Here is a 27,807-nt window from a genome sequence, read left to right on the forward strand (position 1 = left end):
TTTTCCTTCCCGCCACCCACAGTGGGTGCTCGGCGAGGCCGCGGGCGCCGGGCCCGCTCAGCCGGCCAACCTCCGCTGGTCACGAATCTGCTCCGCACGGCTTTGCTGAGCCGGGTTTGCGGAAGGGCATGGCTGCTTGGGGACGGGGCTGTGTGTTGGCTGGGGATCCTCCTGGTGCATTTATTTTTGTTGTGATTTTGGATCGAGGCGTCTCCTTCCCCCTGACAGTTGCTGGCAGCATGCTGTAAAACTATGATTAATTAAAGTGTGACTATGAATCCACTCAGAGGCTTAGACTGTTCCTCCTCTACTATTTGATAGAGAAAGGGCCATTTAACAAAGTTTAGATCTCGAAGCAGATTTCAAAGCACACGGCAGTTTAGCTCAGCACAACTAGGAGGTTCAACCTTCAGCATTTAAAACCTATGAGCCCTCGGAGAGAAGAAACTTCTGCTTCTGGTCCAATTCCAGATATAGAAAGAAATAAAGAAGAGATAAACAACCAAGCCGTGCCAAAAAGGACTTCACCAACCCAGCAGAAACACACTGATCACCCGTGGGGCTCCTTCTTACCCTGCGTGACATTTTTACCTTTGTAGACACTTCAGCCATAGAGTACGTGCAGTCCTGTTGCACTCAGAATTTAGATTAAAGCAGCACATTCTGGCTCCTGCTCTGTGCGAAGCCACTGGAAATCCTGGAAGACCTTCAAAAATGGGCAGAATAGCACTTGAAAAAGAGGCACAACTTTACTAAATTGAAAAATCTGAATTTCCTAACATGGACTTAAAAGGTACTACTGAATCTTTAATGACTGCAATATAGAGATGGTTCAATCTAAGAAGGGCTGAAGGTCTTCCTTTGAAGAAGTCAAACTTAAAACATAAGAAAGATGTCTGCTACATTCCAAGGTTACAAAGGGTTTGGTGAAACTCTGCATCCCTCCCGACTCTGACTTCCTAATGACAACCACTTGTTAATCCAGAGCACCTACTTAAAAACGAACGTAATTAGCTGGAGAAAGGAAAAACATGCCAGAGTAAAAAAGCATTTCTGTAACAAGAGGTTGCAAGGAGCAACGTGCTACAGGTACAGATGTAAAATGGGCTATTTATTTATTTCAAGAGCGCATAATTTTTATTCATTAAACATCACCTTTAAGCTTGACATGTTCTAAGTTGCTTGGTGTTCTACAGCCTTCTGTGGCTCTGACACGTCTCTGGTTTTGTGCATGAAAGACATCAGAGGCTTCTAACAGAGAGCCCAGGGGGAAAACCAAAGCCCCCCACATGTGGGGAACCTTCGCCAGAAACAAACCCACCCCAGGCGAGGACGTTCTAACAATACGCACCAGTATTACACATTCTCCCGCTCCTTCCCCAGGAACCTCAGACCCCGCCGGGGACCCTCGGGTGCTAACGCAAAGCAGAACGGACCTGTTGGGTGACGGGCTCCTCCAGCACATCCCAAGGACGCGTCCCTCCCGCTGCCACTGATCTCCCGCTGCCGGACACCTGCATCTTCCCACCTCGGCCCACCTTCACCTCTCAGTTACCCACCCTAAATTCTTCCACCTCCCCGCTGTTGACACCCTTTAAACACATGGTTATGAAATTCACCCTCGGGCGTCTCTCAGCCGACCCAGATAACCGAACGGGCCGTGCTCCGCGCTCTGCTCAGCTTCTCCGGGGCTCATCCAGGCAAAGACGTTTCCCAAAGTCTGAACTTGCCGCCGGCGCGGGGCGATGTTCAGATCACACACCAGGGCCCTGTCAGACGCGGCCCCAAGGAGCACCCATTGCAGCTTTATTCTACTTTGCTGCCTTCAATCTAGCTTGTTAACTATTCCCAAAAATGAGTATATTTTAATTACTGTTTTCTGAGAATTGGGATTATTTTCCTTCTAAATGTATTCGTCTGATTATCTCCAGGATGAAATTCATTTGGTTAATTACCATCCTTTTAATTTGTTTAAGACTATGTTTCTGCTTCCCGCGCTGTAACACCTCCCTGCTCTCTCTGCCTGCATTTATTCAGTGCCTGACACGCTCCCATTTTGGGGGACAAACAGAAGATTTCCATAAAACCACACACTGAACAAAACCGTGCAGGCAGAGCCTGCGGCCTCACCTGAAATCCAACTCAAGAGAGAAACATCATTCAAATGTACACATTAATTGCTCACGTTTATTAGTGGGCAGGGACAGACCCAGCGGGACCCCCGGGTTGTCCGATCTGCCCCCGCTCTGTGCACATTGTCCAAGGATCCTCCCGCCAGACACAACCCCTTACAACATCTCATTCATTTGCCAAAACCCAGCAGTTCAGTACCTAATGCCTGGATTATTCTATCATCGTCTTATTACTACCCCGAAACAGAGGTAGGCGAATTCCAATTTCATTATCCAAATCTCAATTCCAGTCAGTGACGCACATACTGGAAGAAACCAAATGTAATTTTATTAGTTTTCTAAACTCCTCTAATACAAAAGAAAAAAATATCTTCTGTGGGTAATGCAAATGAGACCAACAGAGACATTAGGAGAAATTTCAGATATTCTTAAGCCAATGGGAAAGCCTCCCAAAAGGAAAGGTTATGGTGCCTAATTAAATTACACACTTAGGCTTGAACTAAAGTAACACCAGAGAGCATCCAAGAGTTTGGGAAAACACAGAGCTGTGCAGGGTTAGTGCTGCGTGCACAACAGCGACCGTCCCGCCATGGGACACGCACCTGGATCTGTCACCTTGGCAAGGACCCTCTGTCCCTTCAGCTCATTGGAACCCAGCTCCCAACAGCTGCCCCAGCGCGGCCCCGGGCGCCCACGTTTCTCCTCCATGCCAACACACTTCTATCTGATTCAGACAGCTGTTTGGCCCTTCCCAGGGCACATTTTCCAAGTGGCTCTGTTGTTCTGCAAATTATGCGCTATAAAGAATTAATGGCTGAATATAAATCAATTTAGTTCACTGAGAGAGCGTGTGTTTCATGTGGTAGAAGTTTTCAAAGAAAAGTAATTAGTTGATTTGGCATTTTAATCTTCAGAAAAATAAAGAAGCTATTTTTCTGCTAAGAGGATGTGTTTGAACACATGAACATACGCTGTATTTTCTGAAACTATGTTAAGAAATAGCATTTATCGGCTAGATGTGGCACGGCCAATAGCTATGTCCATTGTCTCAAGAATATTGGTTGCAGTAAAGATTGCACCGCAGACTGCATTTGCTTTCCCCAGTGCCTGAGCAGAGGCTTGAAAAGCCCGCGAGGCCGGTTTCTCGGCGGGGCTGTCACCGCGATGGACAGACGGGACGGAGGCGACCGCAGGGACCGGCTGTACCGGGGGTCCCCATGTCCCCAGCCCGGGGGCTCAGCTCCGTGTCAGACAGAAAAGCAATAATCCCACCTTACTCCATTTGTTGAACTTCACACACTAAAACCCCGAGTGTGTTTAGCAGAGACGAAACAAAGCTAAGCCAGCAACACGTCTGAGTTTGCTTTCCCCCCGCTCCTCACTAACGACTCATTTAACAGCAGCATAGCAATTAGAAAATCGATATTCCATTCCGACACAAATGTTTCATCTAGAGCATTACTTAAGGAGAGTCTCTTGCAGCTTCATATTCGCCTGGACAAAGGATGAGGCAGAAAGGACCCCCTGGCCTTAGGTTAGCTGGCTGATTTAAGATGATTGCTCTTAAAGCCCACACATATTTGCAAACCGTTTCAGGCTGGGTACAGCCGGTGTGGATACAACACTCTACTAATAAGCACCTCTGTGCCAGGGAGTGTGCGTATAAATACAGTCACAGGGAAATGCAAGCTTGCTTTATTGTTTAATATCCTGCCACCCACCTGAATAAAACAGAGCCTGACACATGTCATAAGGAATTACTCCAAGAATGCAAGGCCCTTAGGCATTGAAGCCCCATTTGTATTCCAGTCGTATTAACCAAAAATAAAATAAATAAGTAACAATCACATCTTCTTTGCTATGAAAGGATTTTCCAGCCATTCAAGTGCTCACTGCATGGCTGTTACGAGCTCCCTTACTGGAAGTGCAAGGGCAGCAAAGGGGAAGAAAAGCAGAGACAAAGCGAACGGCAGAGATCACAATGGAGAAATTATCCTGATTTGCTGCATTTGAGTTTGTGCAGGAAGACGACGGCTCCCGGCCCAGACCCGATGGCTCCCCCGCTTCTATATTTAGTCTCAGGGATTATTCCAGCAGGATTCAAAGCGCTGCCCATCTGCAGAGTCCAGGGGGAGCAGACTGCTCTGGTTTTGTGTTATTTGAAAGAAAAGCGGGAATTGCCAATTGTTGTGGAAGAGCCGTCCCTTGCACTGGGCAGGACGGCGACACTGTGCACTCAGGGCATGTCAGCGCCTTTCCGAGTCACCACAGACAGCGGCAGCAACAAAAACTCCCCAAGAGCAAAACCAGCCGCGTTCCTTCCCACCTGCTCCAGAAACAGAACGTCAGATGCATGTGTTACTAAATGAAGCAGCAGCACGTCCTTTGGCCGGGAATCCCAGAGCTGTACAACACCCCCTCCCAGCCCGTCCCACTCATCCCCTGCCGTGCCTGCGCGTGGTGGGTAAACCGGCATTGTGCCATCTCACCATCTACCAGCCAGCGGCTTCTCGGCTTGTTACAGCTCAGCAGAGAGCAGCTTATGGGCAGAACAAAAAGGCTCCATTTTCTGCAAATGTATTGACATGGAATAATGTGACCTCATGTACCACGGAAAAGGCAAAGGGGAGCTCCAGGAAGAGGGGCCGACGCTGACAAAACCCCTACCAAGGTACTTGGGTCTCTTCCTGTTAATGTGAAATTAAGCTGACCACGGGAGCAACACCTTTAAAATAGCTCTGTGACAAGGCTGCTATGAACTGGATGCCATGACACACAAAAACCGGAGCTCCATGACCTCGGAGGAGCACAACAAACACCACACCGAGCCAGACACTCCATTGAGATAAAACACCTTCCAGTGTAGTTTTTATACAAATGGTAGATAAAATCACTGCACAAAATAGCCCATCCTAAGTAATCTTCACAAACGGCTGAATTTGGCTTTGTTTTCCTCAGGTGATTAGTCACTTAAATGATTTTTGTTGTAAACAATGCTCAGATGACGGGAATAGCTGCAATGCCAGTTGACAGTATTTATTAGAGTAAGAGTTTGCTAATCACTGTTCCCAACAGCTGGCCCGTCCTGATCTCCACAGAGGAACACAATGGGTTTGCAAGATCTATTTGCGTTTAACTCGATTCTAAGGGTGAGCAGTTAGAAGCAGTGAATTTCTCCAATATATTTCACTGATACCAAACACTGTTATTCTTTATGTACCAAATACCAATAGCACAAATCAAATTTAATCCTGCATTCTCTGGGCACTGACATTTATAGAAAGAAAAAGAATCAAAAAGGAAGAAAAGTGTCCAGCAAAACTACTCAGAGCTGAATGATGCTCCTTCGGCTCCTTGGTGACAAGGTCTGTGGATTTAATACATCACACAGGAGAAAATAAAAATGCCAGAGAGGCAGGTGATGCAGTACTCATCCTGCTCTGAAAATACTGACACGTTGGTCTACGCTGTAACTTATTGGAATCGGGAGCAAGGATGCCATGTGCTGCCTTAGAACAATGCAGGACAACGGGCTGGGCGAAATCAGGGACTGTGGGATTATTTTAAATGTTGAAGGGAATTCGATACTTCTGAAACCTTCAGACAGATGAGTGGGTTGGTGGAAATATTTAGGTCAAGTCCTGTTTTGCATTTTAATTGGGGAAAAAATAATCATGTAACCCGAGTTTGAGAACATGAAGGCCAGGATGGTCAGCCCAGGAAATGACCAGTGAGTCCTCCAACCACAGGGAGCGCTGAGGGACCAAAGCGACTGAGTTACCGTTTGATTGCCTGAAACCAGCACGGTGACCCCAGTCCCGAGTCCTCAGAGTCACCGACGGTGTCCCCAGGGACACACAGACCGAGCGACCGACGGACAAACAGCCGCAGGTCTGTGCCGGGGGCTCGGGGCGGGTTCTCTGGGCGGCACAGGAGACGCTGCCGAACCCACGTGTGCGTGAGGGTGGAGAGGGGAGATCCCCCGGCTGTCAGGCAGCGCTACCTTCACACACAGGATTTTTCCATTTCTAAAGGCTGTTATTGGAAAATGTCACTATTCATTGCCGAGAGTCCCCGTGATGCTGTAGCTCTCATTACACCTAAGCCCTCTCAGCACAAAATAGCCACACACTGATAACCTGAATATATTTGCTGCAGCTGCTGTTCCGTAGACTGCACTCTTGTACCGTCAGGTTATTTTACATGCTTATTAGCCCCATTATTTTATAACTCATTCCTCTGTGTAATGCTGACTCTATATCACTTCATTTTAACAAAAGGATATGTTCCTCTGAGACAAGAAGGGATGAGCAGCCTCAGAGGTGGAAAGGGAGGGTGGAGTGAAGGCGGCAGGTCGTCGTGCCTGGGCTGCGGGAGCGCCCAGGGAACAGGAGCCCGGAGCCTCTATCCCCTTGGAGCCCTGGAGCCTCTGTCCCCATGGAGCCTCTGTCCCCATGGATCTCTGGAGCCTCTGTCCCCACAGAGTCCTGGAGCCTATGTGCCCATGGAGCCTCTGTCTCCACAGAGCTCTGGAGCCTCTGTCCCCACAGAGTCCTGGAGCATCTGTCCCCATGGAGCCTCTGTCCCCATAGAGCCCTGGAGTCTCTGTACCCATAGAGCTCTGGAGCCCCTGTCTCCATGGAGCCTCTGTCCCCATGGAGCCCCTGTCCCCATGGAGCTCTGGAGCCCCTGTCCCCATGGAGCCTCTGTCCCCATGGAGCCCCTGTCCCAGTGGAGCTCTGGAGCCCCTGTCCCCAGGGCTGCTGCTCTGGCCACGGGCTCCCACAGCCACAGCTCCTGCTCTCAGCTCTCAGCACCGTCCACACCAACGCTCAGCAGAGATAACCAAGCTCTCGAGTGGGGGAATAACCCAACGGCAAACCAACCCCAGGCACTGTGCTGCCGCGATTGTCACTCTGACTTGCTCTTGTCGTCGTGTCCCTCCCCAGCTATCAGAACGTTTGCTCTGACGTTTGCACCTCTGCTCGCTGTGTGAGACGGTGGAACTGTCACTAATAAAGCCAGTGGTGGCCTCAGCGTGAGTGACTTTATCTAAGGAAGGCAAGACACCCTGCCTTGGTTTATAGCTTTAGATATAAAGGCATCAAGTACGAAAAATTCTCTCAAGTACATGTCAGAACAGGTACAAGAAGGCCATGATAACAAAAAAAAAAGACAATTCTTTGCCCTTTTCTTGCAGGATTTACTCAACGACCCAAAACTGCTTTATGCACATGTGTCACGGACGCTGCCAACAGGCTTGGGAAGCAGCAATGTTACATAAAGATCATAAACCACGTTTAAGAGATGGGAGCTAAAAAAAACTCAAATGAAGAAGTCAGCTGCTGATTTTTCCTCAGTTACATGTTCTGTCGAACATGTTAAAACAGAATCAAAATTATTACCCACTCCATGGGGCTCAAATGTCTGTGTAAATGAAGCCAGGAGTAACTAGTGAAAGGATGAAGGATTGAGGAGGTTAATTTTAGCTAGACTTACTTCCCTAGATGGCTCATAGAGCTTGTAATAGAATGGAGATGCAAGAAAGCAATTAAAAGAACTAACTTAAATAAATGTCTGAGTGCTGCAGGTTTGCCAGCGTATACCTCTAAATTCTGCAATGCAACTGGGCTCCTTCCTCTGGGGACTTTCTAACAACCTTTCAGACATCAGGATAATTATTGCAAAGTGTGACCCAGACTGTGGTTACTGCTGTAATCAAGAAAACCCCTTGAGGTTCCAGCATTAGACACAATCTCACCAGTGAAGCAGCCTTTCGACGGCTGGCTAACATTCTGTAATGACTAAACTGAACGTTCCATTCTCTGGGACCGGGCGACGCACCCGCGGGTCGGGGTTTGCACTGTCCTGCGCACACAGGGGCCTCGGGGTCCGCGACGGATCCGCCACAACCGGGAGCCCAGAGGAGATAATGGAGAGAGACAATATCTACAATATCTACATGCTCTTGCCATGGGGGCACACACGGCCGGTGACGCGCTCCTGCTCGGGCAGCCTGGGCACTGCTGGTCTCTTGCAGCGTTTTCTAAGCAAAACTTGCCCCACTGATGTTTCAACTCCTATTTTATCTCCTTGAGGACTGCAGTGGCTCCTGGTGCACATGGAGCTTCCACTGCTGGGATATAAATCCTTGCTTGGTTCTAACATGCAATCTCCAATTTAAGCAAACAGGGAATAAGGAAAGAGATGAAATACTAATTGCAATCTGGATTGCTCCATCTTCTCTCCGCCCCCACTAACCCTCCTCCCTGCTCCCTAATCCATCAGGTCTGAGTGATGCTCAGTGAATAATTAATTCTGAGTGAGCTGGAGAGGTTTCCTGCCGAGTCGCTGCAGACGTGACATCCCGCTCAGGAAACGCGGGAGCGCTCGTGTTCCCCACCGGTGCCTCTGGGTGTCCAGCACCCACCGGGCACTTCCACCTGCCCCGTGTCACCCCACTAACTACACCTTGTTGGCCAAACCCTCTGTGCTCGCCAGCACAGACAACACACGCTGCCACGTTTACTTGGAGCAATAGTAAAAGGAATAGTGAAAATGCCACGATATAGGGTAACCATGAACAATGCCATGACAGTCATCAAAAGTATTAAGGCAGAGCAGTAAAGAAAACATTTCAGCATGTATGAAAAGAAATAAAAAATGCTGCAATGGGGTTTCTGACCCATGCAAACCTGATATTCTGAAAGCACAGAAGTTAAAACGAGAGCTCCCAAACAGGCAAACATTATCGCTCAGTCTCCTCCACCGATTGAGAATGCGAAGGTGTATGAGAAATGACACCCCGCGAGTGTCTCCCCCCTTCACAACAGTCCTGAGCTGAACCACAAACACACACACAATCCAGACTCTTCTTACTGCAGATTCAAGAGAACTGGATAACTGAGAACGGGCCCCAAAGCATCTGTGTCCCCCCGGCACCGGCTGCACAATCCGTTTGTGTCTGGAGAGAAACCCAGCGGGAGCCACGGCTGCGCAGGTGGCACCGCAGGGACACATTCCCTTGGTCAGGGGATGCCACACAGACCATGGGGACACGTTCCCCCGGTCAGGGGACATCACACAGACCACGGGGACACGTCCAGTCAGGGGACGTCACACAGACCATGGGGACACGTTCCCCCGGTCAGGGGACGTCACACAGACCACGGGGACACGTCCAGTCAGGGGACGTCACACAGACCACGGGGACACATCCAGTCAGGGGACGTCACACAGAGCCCGTCCTGCCGCCGGGTTCACGTCCTGACAGGTGGTGCCCATGGGGATGATGCCCAGGCAGAGGACAAACAACAGATGCCAGGATGAGCATTCAGTTCAATCAACAGAAGCAAGGTATTTTAAAAAAAATTTGCTCTCACAAACAGACAAAAATCCTCTTTCTCTCTCTGCACACATGCACATCATTTCAATTAATACTGTACAGCAACAAAGACCCCCATGATGGAACGAACCTCCCCGCGCAGCAAGGACAGCACACTGAATTACGGGAGGTCGGTCCAGCAGAGCGATGTAGCTGATGTGGTGCCCAGCACAGAGCACCCTGCGGAGGGAAGAGCCCGGCACGGCACAAAGGGACGTGTGTCACCTCCAGCAATGGGGCACCAAGGCGCTTGTAACCGTGAGCAAAGGGGACAGTTGGATATAGCACCTATGGCTTTCTAATTATTGCTACATCTCCATCATTTTGTGAATGAATGCCACTCTCCCGCACACTATCAATCACGTACAACACACGCCACATCCCTCTCTCATCTAATTACTTATATAACACACATGGATTAAAGCTAAATTCATATTTCTGGCTTTAATTCAAACCGGTTAAGTATTTTTAAACAAATTGTATTTTAATTCCAGCTAAAATGCATTGGTTTAATTCAATTAAAATTAGTTCTTCTTTTCATCACACCTGACCTGAATTTTGCTGAAGAGAACCCGGGACATTCTGTATTTGTACTGAAAATTAAAACTACAAGCACTGCCGAGCGGATGAATAAGATCATAATATCAGTATCTTAAGAAGATCTCCATATGTGAACAATCTACTTGAAATGTCCCTAATAATCATTTGAGAAGAGGCTCCACATCAGAAGGCGTTATTAAGGAGTATGGTAAGGAGGAAGGATAGAGCAGCGCATTTTTCCTCAGTCTGGTTTTTCCTTCCCTCCTCATGACGGGTGAACTTGACATCGTTATTGTACATTCACAAGTCTCGAGCATCATTATACCCGGCGCTGCGCACAGCCAAGCGCCAGCAGAGAGCTCAGCGCCCCGGCCGCCTCCAGCCACAACCAGCGACTCTGCGCGGCCGCGGAGCGTGGAGCTGGGTAACAGGAGCTGGATAACGGGAGCTGGGTAACAGGAGCTGGATAACGGGAGCTGGGTAACGGGAGCTGGATAACGAGAGCTGCATAACGAGAGCTGGATAACGGGAGCTGGATAACGGGAGCTGGATAACGGGAGCCGCATAACGAGAGCTGGATAACGAGAGCTGGATAACGAGAGCTGCGCGTCAGCCATTGGCGTCTCCAGCTCTCTGAACGCCACCGTGAAAACCGGGCCCACCGCGGTTGTCACTTACAACTCTTCATCCCTCACGCTGATATCCCAATAGAGGTTTTGCAGTGTTTCAATAAAGAACAGAGCGAAACGTGGTTTTAAACATTTCTTCCTTCCAAGAGAGAAAGATATTTATTGCTAATACTAATTACCAATAGAAATGACAGAGCAGGGGAAGGAAAAATTTCATCCGTCAAGCAACATGTCTATCCTGTGAGGCAGGAAATGCCACTTGGACAGATGGAAAACTGAGGCAGACGCCAGGTCGGGATCCTGTCCCTCCCCAGTGTCTACCCAGCACCAGGGGCAGAAACGGAGGGTCCAGATTGACATGCTTTGTCATTAAATGCAACCGCACACTGCCACTGAAAGGAAAGGTCCCTTTTCTGCCATCTTCCCATTACTGTGCAGTTACATCAGTTGGTTCCGTGCCCTAATCAAAGAGAAAATCACCCCCTAAAGAAGAATTTCCCCTTGAATCAACTTGCCGACCTTCCTAAGGCTGCGCTGCTGGACCTGCTGCGAGGGGAACACGTGGGCTGGGAAAGCCAGGCTCGTCCTCTTCCACTGCAGAAGCGTTTTCATCAGGAACAGTTGTCATTGTGTGCCTGGCATAGAAGTACCTTAGTTTCTATTGTCAACAAATAGTCATTAAAAAAGCAAACAGAAGAGTCCAGAATTAACAGAAAGTGTCTTCAGCTGTGCTGATGGCATTTTCTTTCTCTTTTTTTTTTCCTTTGAGTTTATTGACATGAAGAGCGATGCTAATGTCATTGCACTGAAATTCATGCACATGAAAATCTCACCAGGGCAAAATCAGAATAAATGGTCTGTCTGGAAACAAATGCAAGGGAGTAGCAGTATGTGTCTCTGATGTGACGACTATCGAGACACCATCAGCCACAAGGCGACCGAACCGTCACCCCCGCTCGAGTCTCTGCCCAGAGGATCCCAACACAACTATCTGTTGTCACCCCGAGGTGTACACGGATGCACCACAACGTCCCGTCTGCCGGGCGACGGCCAAACCGGTCAATAAGATGTATCCAGGCTGCGAGAACAGGGGAATGAAAGAGAGCAGCCTCCTACCCATTAATCAACCTGCTCCTCCGCTGCAGGAACAATGCCTTCCGATTGTCGGCATTTACCAAACATTCTTCAAACGCTAACCATCTGCAGCTGTAATACAATGCTTTGATAACAAACGTCAAAAAGATAGAGCATAAAATTAACTTCTCCTTATTTAGTGGGTTTAGAGAAATGTGGCTTCACGCTACACTAATTCAGTGCCCTCAGTATGAAAACTCCCCATTATGATGTCTCATCAAATTAGAGGCAACGATACAACGATGTCATCTCTATCCGCACACAACACTATATTTTGTAATTAAGCAGGACAGTGAAACAATGGCCTTGCTTATAGAGAAAAGGTCAGGAATGCAAAACATATTTTTGCAAGCTAATTGTAAGATGCATGAAGCCAATTATCCCATGGCGCTGCGTATGCCTGAGCAGGAGGGATTTTATAATCTCGCTCCATGACTCCAAGTCGAGCTGAAGCGCAAGCTGGGCCCTGTGGGTCACTGTGCTGGGCCCTGTGGGGCACCGTGGGTCACTGTGCTGGGCCCTGTGGGTCACTGTGCTGGACCCTGTGGGGCACCGTGGGTCACCGTGCTGGACCCTGTGGGGCACCGTGCTGGACCCTGTGGGGCACTGTGGGTCACCGTGCTGGACCCTGTGGGGCACTGTGCTAGTTGTGTGTGCTGGTAGGAGCTGGGAAGTGGAGATGTGAAGACATCTATTAAAATAATCCCAGCCTCTTAGCCCTTCCTGGACATTTTACTACAGCTTGGAAAATTTCTAGGAATTGATATGGACTTGTACTGAAGATATCAGATACAACCTCCCGTTGAATTAGGGTGTTTGAATGTGTAGGATAAGGGGAGATGTTTATGTGGTTTTTCTGCAAATATCAATACGTTTCCCTCAGGTAGGCTCGGGTACAAACCACGGATTCGCACACCTGTGCAAAGCCAATTTACCAGGAGGAACAGTTCCCCTCTTGGGGTTATTAAGTGGCTGTGGCCGGGGCGCAGCATGTTGCTGAACGGGGCCTTAGAACAAATATTTCTATGTGCACTGGCTGGTGCCATTGAGCTGAACCTTGTAGATACACCACCTGTATAAGGGAACTGTACATTACTTTTACAAAGCACAATATTAGTCCTTCTCCCATATAAAGGATTATTTTTTTGTTTCAATGCCTTCCCCAATACAACCTCCAAAACCCCCTTTCCATTAAGAGCATTATCCTTTTAAAAATATTTGAAGAGCGGTTTCTAAACTCCCTAATACCAAGAGAAGAAGATGAGGAGCATAAAGAGTTTCTGGGGAGAAGCAGTAATTTCCTCCTGCATCTCTCCTTCAAAGCAGATCTCTCTGATTTTACTCCAGCCTCCTAACACAGCCGTTAATTAGAAATCAGTAATTAACTTTCTGGTTCAAGAAATACTTTGCAAAGGAACCCCATTAAAAGGCTGATCTGCATATTTCAGGACCAAGTAGCCTCGGTACAGATGCAGGTTTGTGGTCGCTCTCCATCCTCCGCTGGGCCCTGGCTGGGGACAGGGGGACCGACTGTGCACAGAGAGCAGGCGTCCTCACTGGGCTGCTCCCATTCTGACCTCGCTAGATGTTTTATTTTGCATTTCAGCTTCTCCACGCAGCCCCGAGAGCCCTTGGAGCCCTCTGGGCTCTGCCCGCGTCCCGGCCCCGCAGGACCAGCCGAAGCAAATGGCCACTTCTTCATCCTTTGCAAGGCAGCACTCACCAGGTTCTCATCGAACTCAACCAATTGCATCACGCCTAAAAATGTTGGGCATATCAAGTATGTCGGGAATAAACAAATGATAATTAGATCTAAAAAGAACTCACAAACTAAGCTCATTGTAAGGGTACAGACATTCGTAAGTTATTGATGCTCTCCTATTGCATCAAAGTAAGCTTGGTGAACATTTGCAAACCCACTCAGCAGGTGGCATTAGCTCTGGACTAGGAAATAAACGCACGGCGGTACACGACTCGTGTGCTTCCCCTTCCCGGGCGGGTTATAAGCAAACATTTTTGATGGGATAAAAATAAAAGTAGTTTAAAGAGGACGTGGCAGTAGTGCAAGCCCTTGCTGTTGTTAATGCATGGCTGTACCCCTTCCAAGGCTGAGGCTCATTTAACAATCAACCATATGCTCAGATTTTTGCAGTGCCAAGAAAAAGCTTAAATAGAATGTTATCTTCTGGAATTACCAAAAACCCCTTGCAAAATAATCACAAATGTTAGTAATTGAGAGTCGCTCAGCATTAAATTAATTCTGGGTGCTCCGAGGAGTGTCCCAGGGACCGATCGGCCGGGGGATCACGTAGAACACGGGTCACGCGGAACACGCGTTTCCCACCGACGCAGGACGGGCCGGAGGGGTCGGGTCTGTCCAGGGGGTGACAGCAGCAGCGGAACATCCCGCACCCTGTCCCACGGGACACGGGAACAAGATCATGTATTTAGATTTCTTTTTTTTATCAATGCCCATATAAACCTACTTTCTAAATTCCTGACGAAGCGTCAGAAATGATTTTCAGAAGACGACTGTACCGAAGTGACAGCAGTGACAGGAAAGGTCGCTACAACAAGAAACCAACCAGAAACGCACCACCAACGATAATTAACAACTGCAGCAGAACAACCTTCTCAGCCTCACTTTGTCAGCGGCTGTGACACATCGGGTGCAGGGGACACTGTCAGCAAAAAGCCACTTTGCTCAGCTCTAGCAAGCGATCGGACCAGCGACAAACGGACAGGAGCACTCGTTGCACAATCCTCCTTTAGGCCTCACATTGATATACACTGATTGTACCACATTAACGCACCTCTCGTCCAGAGTACCAGTTATACTGGGTCTGATTTTGCTTCTCTTATTCACAATCGATAATTGTATTACTGTTAGTGTAATAGGACTCGTAGAAAAAAAAACAGTATGCAAAAGAATGGCAAAATTTGGCCAACTACGTCAATGTGAACCCCACAGTAATTTACTCAACTTGGTGCAAACCCCTGATTCCACCTTTTTTCAAACAAAAGGTCTCTTCTCAGTCAATGTAAAATCCAATACCATGAGAAACAAGCATGTTTTTTCTACAAACATCAGCTCTGTGTCACTATAACCAGTGCATTTTCCTATCACATCACCCTGAGCAATTCCTCATGTGTTCTCTGTTGAGAAAATATGGTTGGGCGAGGTTTTACTAAACCAGAACTCTGCAAGTTTCGTAGCTGCTGTGAACACACCCGCACACGTGGGGCAGAACCACAGAGAGCAGGGACCCGCGCCCTGGTCACCCCCATTCCAGAGCCGCCAGCCCCTCCTGGACACCCCCCCACCCCCCCCTTTATAAGCTCAGCTTTGCAAGACTCCACTGGAACCAGCTGCTCCCTGTTCCCAGACTGGACCGGCCCCCAATTACCAACGCGACTCCAAGCTGGTGCCAGCGAGACCTTCTGTGACTTTCCCACTGTTTCATGTTATTTCCTTTTGTTATAAAAGTCACACCATAGAAATTCCTCACCGTTGTAGGAGGTAATACTTTTCCATTTTAAACGCATGTGCTGTATTTAAATGCACACACAGGATAAAAAGCATAGATACGTTTGTTTATATCCTCTGCTCTGCATCCACGCCACGTCCAGCTTGTTAGCTGACCGTACGTGTTTACACACGTATCATATACTCGTATGCATCTGCTGTACACAGTAGAACAAACAGGACATGCAAGAAAAGGAAACTAAGAGGCACAATACAGTACCAATTTAGATACACAGAAGCCAAATAACAGAATCATTTATGATCTACTATAGCTCAATATTTCCACCTTGAGTGCTTTGATTGCATTTAATGCCCTATTCGTTTTTGCTACGGCATCTCCGGAAAAATTCTCCAAAGCTCCAGCACAGACGCTGTTATACCGGCTACTTCCATAGGCAAAGGAGCAGCTCGCCAACAATCAGCCTGGATACAAGATGGAGTCAAGAATCAAATATTTAAGAGGCAAATATTCAGATACCAGATGCTTTTTTGAAACAGTTCTTGGATTTCAAGACAGACAAGGAAGCACAGCAGAAAATGAATGAGAGACCTAAAAGACTCAAACCCCTCCATATACAGAGGTGAGTGCACTGTGCATTTTAGCAGATGTGGATGGGAACGTTCAGGAAGATAAAAAACCGAAACCTCGATGCATGACAGAGAAGCCCAGCTGCTGCTTTTCTTCCAGCTCTGCGAGAGCACCAGCACCTGGGGCACGATGTTCCGCAGGAGGATGCTCACGCGGTACATCTGACAGTGCTGGAAAGGCGGGGTGAGCAGCTCGCTGCCAGAGCTGCCGCTGTCAGACAGCGTCCTCCGGATCAGGACACGTCTGTGCACCGCAGACCAAGCGTATTCGTGAGCGTAACCTGCCGAATGGAAGCCTTTCATTTTCCAGTTCTAACTACTCACACCAGCAAATCCTTGGGTTTTATTCAAGGCTGGCCAATGGCACCTCTCCTCTAACCCAGCCTTTAAGCTCTACATGACAATGCACCACAGCCACACGCTGAATCCCTTTAGAGAAAAGTTGCAGCAAAGACGCCTCTATCTGCGCGGCCGCTGAGCCCAGGGCTCCGGCGCTGCGAGGGCAGGACATCGCAAGGCTTCCTTTGGGAAAATGACTGTGGCTGCAGGGCTGGCCAAAACACTTAATTCCCACGTCCTATACTGCCAGTTCACAGGAAGAAACAAAACTCATCTAGGTAGGAAGAAGGCACTGTCTGATTTGCCTGTTCCTGGAGTGAAGCGGCAGCACTGCCGGAGGTTCCCGGCCGCCCAGCTCCACCGGCTGGTCTGCCGTACGGAACACAGTGCCCTACTTCGAGCATCTGTGAAAACTGCAGCGCCGGAATCAAACCAGCTCTGTTCTCTGACAGCAACCCCTGAAACATCACTCTGCACAGTCCTTTCACTTGCAGGATCCAGAAGGAAAATCTGAGGAGGCTGCAATAGGTCAGGTAAGGAAAAACGGAGACTGCCAATTGTCATTTGTTGGCTTCAGAAAATCACGACCCCTCCAATAGACGAGTATAGTTAAAACTAAAAAAGTTGTCATTGCTCCTAAAAGTGAAGCAGTTACTCAATGGGTTCTAAATTACCCTCTTGATATTTTAAAATGCCACTGCTACAAAACGGTTACATCAGTGTATGTCCAATTTGGCATCATTTTCAGATACAGACTTTTCTTGGCACTTCAGTACTTGTGTGTCATTCCCCAAATGAGTCACGTAAGGTTGAAAGATCTTCCTTTTGGAAGCAAACCCACTCGTTTGTTTCTGCGGTTGGAAATGCAGTCTGTCTTACCCGACCATGACCTTCATCTGCATGTGAAATTACACATAAATTTACCTAGAATGTGCGTCTGTCCAAGGCGCACACTGACATAAATCTACACATATATAAATACAAACAAATCCACTAAAAAGCTGCTATATACTTTCTGACTGAACTGAAGAATAAACCCAAGGTCTCATTTCTCCTTCACTTGCAATTTGCTCCAGTACCGGCCATCCCCTGTCTAACGCCTCATCCGACCCGTCCGCACGTTCCCCGCGCCGCATCCCTCCCGGACCCAACGCCCGTCATGGCTCACACGGAAAAAGCAGCTTCGGCCCCATGCCGAGAATCCCTGTGTGTTAATGCTGGAGACAGCGGCTCAGCTGGAGCCGTGTGTGTGGGGAAGGGGGATTTGGGGAGATTATGGTTGTTATTGTTCTATGTTATTGTTCATACGATGTGTAACCGTGTAATGTTCAGTGTGGTCCAGCGTGTGAGCGTCTCTCCCCTCCCTCCCTCACCTGCATCGCTCGGCTTTGGCTGCTGCATCTATGTGCTATTTATACACTGGTGCATCAACTTAGGATTTATTAGGGAAGATAAAGCAGAGCAGTCAGGCTTATCTGTACATGTTACTCAACCTAAAAAGGCAGGGCTTGCACTGCATACTCGGCAACAAATTAAAATTACCCCTCTCACAATTAAGCAAGTCTACTTCTATCACAGATGTGGCCCTTGCTCGGAGTAAGATAAGCAGGATATTACCAAGACCTGGAAAAATCGACATCCTCATCCTCTCTCACACACGCTCTGAGAAACATCCCCTTACCTTTCATTGTCCACACTCCTGAAGCCAGGTAAAATGTGCCGAAAGCTGCTGTTCCTGTCGAGCTTCGGTTGGCTCTTTGTCCTTTTGATGGAGCCTTTAAGCCGACGGCTGAGGAACCCCTGTGGGGTGAGACAAGAATACTAAATTACAACAAAAAGAGGGGAAGGAGCGAGCGGAGCGCTGCCCCTGCTCTCCTGCCCCCCTGCAGCCCGCCCGCGCGGCTCCCTCGCTGCGCGGCTGCCGGCAGCGCCGTCCTCGCCAACATCTGCTCCCAGGGCTCGCCGAGGCCGGGCCGCTGCGGCGGCGCGAGACTCCCCGAAGCCTCCGTTGCCCTGGCAACCATCAGCTCACATAAAAATACTGTCTGAAAGACAAGGCTCGCACATCGCGGCTCCTGACGCCGCGAGAGGCTGCGGCTGCGGCGGCCCAGCCCGGGCGCACACGCCGCCCACTCCCCAGCCAGCAGGAGACGGGCGACAACTTCATTACCGGATCAAAAACCCCCAGATCTTCAGCGGAATGGACTCAGGTGTTTTAGCTACATGTAAAAATATCCTATAGCGTACGTGTAAACACGGCATATGGACTTGGCAGCTACGGGCAGGAGAAAGAGGGGAGAGAGAGGTCTCTTTACAGGAGAAAGAGACCTTGCGCTGAATGTATAGAGCCTTCTCCTCCCGCATGGAACATCGGTCACAGTTCCTATAGCGCTCCACAGCAAAGCCAGCACTAAACGTTTTAATAGCAAAGCTTTTAATGTGTTATTTGCTTATTGTTAGGAGTTAATGTTCTACATAATCTGAACATTACATTTAATCTCTTGGCTAAATAAGGCAATAAAAGTATAATACTAGGATGGCGTCCAGCATTTACAGATACGAGAACAGTTCAGTGGGTCAAGCACGTTAGCCGGAGAAAGCGGGGTAGCATTTTAAAGAGATTTGGGGGTGAAGCTTGGCGAAGTGTTCCTTTCACACGCTGTCATACCAAAGAAATAAATTAGCTACATATAAACAAGCTGGCAAAGCCCTGCACAACCTGAGTTCTGCACGTAAATTAATACCCTTTCTATGTCTTGCAGGAAGATAATCACAGTCTGACTTCTCCCCAGCCTGTCATTTGTGCTATTCAAACCCTCCTTCCCCACCTCGGATGTTCATGGCTCACACTGGCTCTTCCTCAGCTCGTAAAATCTCCTGGGGCAATCTGTGCGGCTCTTGCTATGGAAGCGACTTTCCTGTTTGCAAGTGCATCAAGAATTTGAAACATCTAGATAAGCAAAGGTGTTTCACATTTATTAAGTGCCACTTTACTTACAGGCGAGGTATGTAACATGCATTCATGTGGACTGAGTATTTCTCCGGGAGCTATTTGCATGATTGAAATAGCAGCATGTACGTAACACGGGCCATCAGGTTATACACATCTTACTCAAAGCCACCGTGTAAGGTAACAAAGCTCTTGTCGGAAGATTTTTGTCCATGAAGAATACCTTTAGAGAATTTTTATAGTACAGAGAAATGACTATGAAATAGCAAATTCGAGGATTCGCATTATCTAGAACATCGCTAAGATATTTCCCTCGGTACTCAGACCTCAGCCAGCCTCATACTCATGATCTCAATGTGGTATCACCCTCATGCTCATGGTATCACTTTGATATCAGCCCCGTACTCATGATATCACTGTGATATCAGCCTCATGCTATCAACTCTTCATGCTCTTGCTCTTCTGGCTCCATCATGGAGACTGACCAGTATTTGCTGTGAAGGAAAAGATCTAAAATACGCAGCTGGCCAATATCATGCAATATTTCCCTAAGCGCCACTGCTGAGCAGTTTATGCCCAAAAGCAAGAGACTGGACTTTCTTTATTGCTGCCAGCCTGGCCAGAAATCTGTCATCGTGTTATCAAGCCACTTCTTCATATCCAGCAATAGCTTTGAACCCTAGACAGGGAACTGATAAAGAAAATACCAAATACTTTCTGTGGGAAATGACCGCAGCGTTCTTTCATTACCTTGTATTTCACATCTCAACAACTGCTGGATGACTCGTGCGGGATGTGGAAATCAGAACTCAGGGCTGCGCTACGACGTGACTTTCCTTCTGCATCCTATTGGTTTGCCATTCACTGCCACCAGAAGGAGATGACACTGTGCCATGTGCAGTTTTCATTGCCAGCTTCCTTGGGAGAACGGTATGTCAGAGATTTTAATGCTGATAAATTATGCTCCTATAGCAATACTTTGCACCTCCACAGCACATGCCAGAGATCGGAAATCTAATGTATGAATTTCTGCCTTCAGTAATTTTTAGATGGAGGAAGAAAGAAAGAGAGAGGAGTTGGTGTCCCCAGCCATGAGAGAGGGAAAATCCAACCTGGGGTGTGAGCGCCGTGCTTTCCTGGTGAGATCATAAGAACATCACCCATTTCTCCTTGATTTTTAACTTTAAACAGCATTTGATTCTCATCTGCAGACAAATGAGGCTAATCCTGCCCTATGAACACCGCCTGCTCCTCTAGCCCAGCTGCATTCTTGGGAGTTCCGTAATTAAAGTATTGCCCTCTATATTACATGCTCTTTGTATGCTTTTCTGTTTATATTGAGAGCTTGTCCAGGGCAGAATTGTGTCTTCCTATGTGCAGGCAGCATTCACCAGCAGTACAAACACCCTAGAAAAGATCAAACTACTAACAGGGAAAGCCCCTCTGAGACACAAGTGTCTTGGAATCAGGATAAAACCCAAAAGAATGAAAAAATAGCTGCAAAACCATTGCGTGCCCAGGGACAGATGGCGACACAAGCTCAGACCCTACTGCTGCATGGGCTGCGGTCAGACCCGCGCTCCGGCATCCAGCTTAGAGAACAGACACGGAGATCCAGCCCTCGAGCAGGCGAGAGGGTGAGGCTGGAGCCAGGGCACCGGAGCTGCTCCTCTTGGTAAGTGCTGCTTAGCAACACGGCCCTGCTACAGCACAGGATTAATCCAATTTGCGGTGTCATTGGAAACACTCGGCTCAGTCCATTTGAAAAAATCAGATGAAGATGCGCTGGCGTCCCACAGGTCACCAAGGGGACAGTGTGGGTCTGTCTAGGTCAGGAAAACTGGAATTACGTCAAATGAGAGGCACTGAGGGTTAATTACGAATATGGCAAACCTAATACATGCAAGTAAGTATCAGCAAATCACAGACAGAAGCAGCAATAGCTTCAGCGCATAACATCTCATCCCTTTCCACCTCTGGCCAATAATAGATTGCTGCTTATGCTCTGTTTTTGTAAAGATTTTAGCAACCTTGTTGAAAATGTCTTGGTCACAGGGTCTCCTCTCACTGCCTGGAAGAACAATGAGGTAGCCTGGCAGCTCTCAGTGCTTTCGGGATATTTTCCCCAGGAGTAGCGAAATGTTTCTTTGCAGAATTTCACTGCTCCTGTCCTGGCTCTTCTCTAGCAGGGAAGGACTCCCCTCCCAGCCTCCCAACAGTCCCTGACCAAGAAAACCACCAAAACACTCCAGGCAAGCCAGGGCCTTATGGTAAAGTAACAGAACACTTGGGAAGTGTTTGTCCGCGCTCCCCAAGCAGCGCCAATGACTTGTGTGAGATGTGCACGTGGAACAGGGGGATGTTAATAGAGTCCAAATGAAGGAATAAAACTGCCAGGAAGGATCTAGAAAACAATTGCCATTCACCAGCCATTGTTGCTCAGGGATTGCCTGATTCCTCCGTTTGGATTCTTTTGTTCTCCTATTAAAACAAAACCACACTACTCGGGATTATTTGTTCAAAGTTCCATAATTATCATACTGTCAACATCTCAGAGGCGAACAAGACAGATAAATATTCCTCAGGAATGTAGGAGAGGGTAATTGAGCAATCAGGGACGAATGATGCAGAAACAGAGATACAGGTAGAATGCAAGTAACCTTGAAGAACAACAACATTTCTTTACCCAAAGAGAGAAGCGACTAGAAAAAACCCGCCTTGCTGAGGCCAAGCAAGGAGCCCACCCGGGTATTTCAATGTGGTGAAAGAGTTTTGGTAGTGAAGTGGCACAGTGGGGTCACCCATCCCAGATGACAAACTGTTGATACACAAAACCTCTTTTAGCAAGAACAATCCTGCCAGAAGCAGCTGCTGGGACCTGCCCGGCTCTGGCCATCCCAGGACTCCGCTGCTCCTTGGGATGCAGGGAAGAGACTCTGAGCTCCGTGTTCTTCTGCTCCCTCTTAGAGAACTGCGCTCAGATCAGCTTCCTGAGCATCTTTAGTCCCCCAGCACAAACCTGTCACCACTGAACAGGAGTCAAACCCAAGTGCCGGCATCACCATGGAAGGTGTGATGGCAGCAGAGCAAAAACTGCGTCCTGACGAGCTCAGGACCACACAAAGCGCCCTCTGGTAGTCCCTGAAGGTCCCGGCGATGTCTGAATGAACAAAGGGATTCACACTGCATCGGAAGCCTGCTTTGTAATGTAATTATGGCAGTCATTTAGAAAGCAAACAAAATGCATCACATAACCCATATTCTGGGACTTGTTACTGCAAAGACTAAAGTTGAATAACATAAGAAGACATTTCTCCAAGTAAGGTTTTAAGAAACAAACTAATGCCGCCACGGTAAGTTTGTTTTACTGCAGGTAATTGCCTGCATGTTTAACCAACTGAATCCGGACTCTGGAAAGCCAGCCGGGACGGCTGGGGTCACGGATACACCCCGCTCTGTTCAAACAGCTTCCAAGACAGTGTTTTAATGGTTCTTTGTGCTGTACGTCTTGTCCATGCAGTTGAGATCACGGACTCCGAGGGCACCTGCAGCACCGTGTCTGCAAACCCGACGCGTCGGCCCCTGTGAGCTCTGCTGGTACCTCTGCTTTCCAAAAATGCCCATTTTTCCTGTGGGATGGCAGACCTGCTGCAGTTACTGCGGACACAGCTCCTCAAAAAGCTACTGCAGACCTGGAGCCATCGTACTGCTGGGGTAACACCCCGTTTCTCAGCAAATACCCAATGCGAGACAAGGCCAGGGGTGGAAAAGTCATTTCTAGACTCCTAAGAAATACCACAACAATTTTCTGTGCACATTTTAAAGAACCATCCACACTGGATTAGACTCATGAGAGTTTAAATGACCTTAAACAAAAACTCCAAGTCCAGGAAATACACAGCTAACGCATTACTGAACACTTTGAAACACATCCTGTGAGTTCAGAGCCTTCAATTGCTTAGGACATAGTTTTAAGCATTTTGACTTCCAATAAATGCACCGAGTTTCACATTCAGTCTCCCATGCGCTGTACACACATGAGGTTTATTTTACAATGGAGAACAACACATTCCAATCAGGATCATGTTTTTAAAACCTCGCATATGGAGCGAAGGAGTTCCTTTCAGATTAAAGGGGATGATCCCCAACTGACAGACAATTATTCACACACCTATACATTAAAACTTTCACAATACTTTTTGTAGCATAATAATGACTTAAACACTCACTATCAGCTGTGAATCATTACATTCATCCTGCTTTTACAACGCAGCTGTGATTTAAACGAAGACAGGCCATGGGAAGATGCTTGAACAAGTTCAGTGTCTGAGAAGGGGAGAAATGAGGGAGCGCAGGCAGAAAATCCTGCCAAAATAGATTATTTCGGCAGGTCACAGACAACATGAGTTTGAAGGCAGAGGGGGTGGGTGATTGGGACACTGACCCCAGAGCAGCGCAGAGCCAGGGTCACTTCTCCAGGATGCTCCACTCCTGCGCCAGCTCCGCCATCCTTGCCCTGTTTAACACAGGTACCACAGCTCACCAAGACGAGCAATACACGAGAAAAGCACCTCCATAAATCTGTTTGCATTAACGCTCTCTTTTCAAGTCCACTTTTGCTACATGATAGAGGGTAATCTGTTCCATGAGTGTGTTTTATCCGTGCCTTCCCTGCTCTGATTTATGGCCGGGAGCACGGGCGGGTGTCACGGGGCGTCTGTCTGCTCACCCGCGGCTCCCGTCGGAAACCTCCGGAGCAGAGCAAATACTGCGGGAGATAACCCCATTCTCCACAGAACCGATGGCCAGCCCTAAGTCTACAGAAAGGCACCAACATCAAGTCGCTGCGTTTCCATTGACAAGTCCTGCGTGCTTTTAATAAGGCATTTCCTACACAACCATCTGCTAGGCCAATAAATTTTAGAAAGCAGTTGGTAGATGGTATGTTTAGAATAAAAAATTATTATTATCATTTGAATGTAGGGATTTATTGTGTGATTTTGCAGTAGAAGTTACTCATGCAAATACGAGACTCGTGTTTCAGGCAGATGCTCCTGGCTACAGAGACTTTCACTACGTTTCTGAAGCTTAAATCGGAACGTTTGTATTCAGCAATAATTACAGCTGCAATCAAACAAAAACGTTCACTTTTGTAAAAGTACAGTGAACACCCGCTATAACCCAGGTAATACATCAGCCTTGCGTTTTTCGCTATCTAGCTTTCGAGACAACTTGACTTCCAGACATTGTGAAAATACTTAAGATGAAGCTCACTTGTCCCAACCTAAACATTTCTGAGAATTAGTATTTCAGTTTGATTCACCTTCTGCTTACAGCTTTGAAAATAAGGGAGAAAAGCTACAATAAACAGATAAATACAGCGCACACGCGGCGCTCGGAGCAGCACGGCAGCCTTGCTCTCAGCGCTCTCTCTCACCTTCCTGACACACAGACCAGACCACCTTTTGGTTAAGAAAGCTTGGGGTGTGCCAGGTAACAACCCTTAGGATGGAGTAGAAGGCGTCTTTCTGCTTGAAATTATACCCCAAAAAATCAAGAACTTTAGGTGGCTTTATAAATCTATAAAATATTTCTCAAAGCCCCCTCCTTATTAAAAGAGAAACTGGAGACTAGAAATACAGAGACCTCATCTAGAGACTGGAAGTGAGGTCTCTACCTGCCCCCTCCACGCAAAATGAAACTATCTTCCTTCTCAGATGAAATCACAGATATTCAATCATCAATTTAAACGGAAAAACAATGCGAGACTACTCCCTGTGACTTCTCTCCACCTTTACTCCTTTCCTTGTCCTTCCGAGCTTGTACTTTGTGTCTGGTCTTTGGGTTAAGGATGTGATGTGGGGCAGCAATGAAACCCACAGCTGACAATGATGTTTCCTGGGACGCTCAACTTGAAAGTTTGCCAGAGGTATGAACCAAAAGGAATATCCTTCAAGAACTGGAGGCAAAAATGCAGTTCGTTGCTGTTTTATCCCTCTGCAGAATAATAAGACAGATATTGTAAGTGGCAGATCCTATTTTTGGGTCTTAGCAGTGATTATTTCTTGCCTAATTATTAGCAGTGGATTTGCTATCTTTAAAGCAGAATTTTGTCACCCAGCAGGAAATTTCAATTCTATCAGGCAGATTTAAGTCTCGTTCATTTATTCCTTAACTGTTTTTGACTCAGTTGCTAATTACCAAGGCAGGCTGTGTGCCCACCAGTTGTGCCACCTCGGGGCCTCGTTTCCTGTGAAGGGACGTGAACGACTCTTCGTCAATCTTGAGAAAAATCTGGATTTGACAGGGAGGCACAAAACACTAATGAAGGTACCTGGAAACCCTTTGGCCCTGTTCTTAACCAGCCACGGGAGCACAAACTGGACACGCTGTGTCCCCATCTTTTTCCATACTACATGCCTGTTCCCAAGACATGGTGACCTCTGCTCTCAGTATTAAACTAGATAATAAACAGCTCAGTAAAATTAGTACAGGAAGAAAACCTAATCCTAGGTTCCACCCACTCCTGCAATACGTGAGGAAGGCAGGTGAAGGCAGCCCTGGGCTCCACCTTTGCCCGTGTCTCGGAGCAGAAGCTCCAGCAGCTCTGCTGAGCGGGACAAGGAGCCCAAGTGACGGCACAGCCCCTCGGGGCTCCCAGCGGGTCTGTGAACACGACATGAGTTAACACAGCTCTGCACGTCACCGGGCACATCTCCCTCCGCTTGCGGCGCGGGCGCGGGACCGCGAGCGTTCACTGCGATCAGGCCGGATGGTCACAGCACGGGAAATGTGTTGGCAGGGACGGCGGGAGGGGACGGGCAGGCAGGGGCAGGTTGTGCCGATCACTGCGAATCCCACCCCGCAGAACAGCGTACGTACCGACACTGAGCCATTTAGGGGATGGGCAGGCAGGGGCAGGTTGTGCCGATCACCGCGAATCCCACCCCGCAGAACAGCGTATGTACTGACACTGAGCCATTTAGGAAATAAAGACATGATTAGTTCTGGAGCTAATTTCCCTGGCGCTTTGAAGAGTGTTGCAGGTAAGATATGATCCGTGGTAATTATGGAGGAAGATAAAGACAGGAACCTGCTGGCAGAGCGCCAGGAGCACCTGAATACCTCGGGAGCAGCATCACAGCTTGTACTGTCACTCCCTCAAATCACCCTCGATGCCTGAGCCATGACTATCCTTGTTCACCAGGGGAAAAAGAGGGTGTGGAGGACAAATCCAGCCTATTCCTCACCAGAGTGCAGTGCAGAGGAAAAGTGACAGTGTGGAGGAGAAAGTGGATCCTGTTTCCATGGTAACTAAAGTTTGAAAAAAGTATCTAGAAATCAAACTCATCTTAGCATGTACGTTTCCATACAGACCCACGGCAGCAAACAGTTATTCAACTGCAAGAACCATGAGACCACGTAATCATCATGAGAGCATCTGAATCAGATCTGCGGTGCCAAGTGGTTGCATTTGGTTTGGAACAACAGTGTCCCCACCTGGAGGAACCTCTGCACAATAGGCAGCACCAGTTCGGGAGTTGGGTTGGAAGAAGAAACCTCCAAAACAACTTCCAACTGACCTCATGTAGCAGCAGAAAGGGCCACCAGCTCTTCCACGTCAGACCCTTCCACGGGGGAACAACACGGACCAGAGCAGTTCCAGCGGGACGCAGCATCTCCTGCACGACTCCAGCTCTTACCAAAGCACGCAATGACATGAACCATCTATCACAGGGAAAGTCCAGGAAATTGTGGCTCAAAATATGGCATGGTTAGACTAAACACTTCTCTTTAATAGCCATAAGTGAGAAAAAACATGTCTCAGAAATTAAGTTAAAACTTGGAATAAATTTATTGCCAACTATTCAGTGTTAACTGTGGCAATGGCACACATTTATATTAATTCCACTGCAATCAGTTTAATATCTAAATTAATACCTAATATCCCTGAGCTAAACCAATACAAATTCCCCAATGGAAAAAGTTCAGAGATGAAGGTCCTGATTAAATGGACGCTCGTGTTCTGCCGGAGCTCTCCAAGAGACTCAAATAATACCTTGCACTATTTGACTTGTTTTCTGAAAGCACAATATCAGCGCTATTGAAAGCGGGAGAACAGAATGTGGTTATTATCCTACCTTTTGTATCTGCCGTGCAATTCTTTATCTGTGACCCAGAAACAAATTAAAGAGACACTGTCAAGTTGTGTATTTTAATGGTTGTTTTTCCTCTGTGCTACCAGCAATCCCAGGTTTTTTCAGTGCCTGGAGGCTTAAACAAATTAAAGCTTTTGTTTGTTTACTTTCTGCCTTTCACTCATCTCACAGCAATGAAACTGGTCAGATTCATTTGTCTCCGTGCAGCCTATTAATTAGAAGAGGCTGCTTGCACTTGGTCATCCAGGGATGAGTTGGAAATACTACCATGTTTCTTCTTGTAGTAGCGTTGAAATGAGCACGAGGTACCAGTTGTGTTCAGAGCATCCTTTGGAAAGGGAAGAGACTGAAGAACTGATACAAATCCAAGTGTGGTGCTGAAAAATCCAGTGAGAGTTTGGGATTGTTTGTCTGTCTCTGAGGGGG

The 27,807-nt window shown here is 47.7% G+C and overlaps 1 protein-coding gene and 1 long non-coding RNA gene across 10 annotated transcripts in view; one reads left to right on the top strand and one right to left on the bottom strand.

Annotated features, from left to right (window-relative positions):
* DAB2IP (DAB2 interacting protein) overlaps positions 1-27,807 on the bottom strand; it is a 146,314-nt gene that overhangs the window by 73,790 nt on the left and 44,717 nt on the right. For all 9 annotated transcript variants that reach the window (XM_065035519.1, XM_065035516.1, XM_065035514.1 and 6 more), the window contains one exon: positions 17,954-18,072. In XM_065035519.1, coding sequence (XP_064891591.1) covers positions 17,954-18,072 — 119 coding nt within the window. The remainder of the gene's footprint in view (positions 1-17,953; positions 18,073-27,807) is intronic.
* On the top strand, positions 16,084-21,759 carry LOC135575834 (uncharacterized). Its single transcript, XR_010467159.1, has 3 exons — positions 16,084-16,805; positions 19,035-20,152; positions 20,262-21,759. It is a non-coding gene; the product is annotated as an uncharacterized LOC135575834 (long non-coding RNA).

The sequence above is a fragment of the Columba livia genome, chromosome 19 (assembly GCF_036013475.1).
Source record: "Columba livia isolate bColLiv1 breed racing homer chromosome 19, bColLiv1.pat.W.v2, whole genome shotgun sequence".
In the NCBI taxonomy this organism is placed as follows: Eukaryota; Metazoa; Chordata; class Aves; order Columbiformes; family Columbidae; genus Columba; species Columba livia.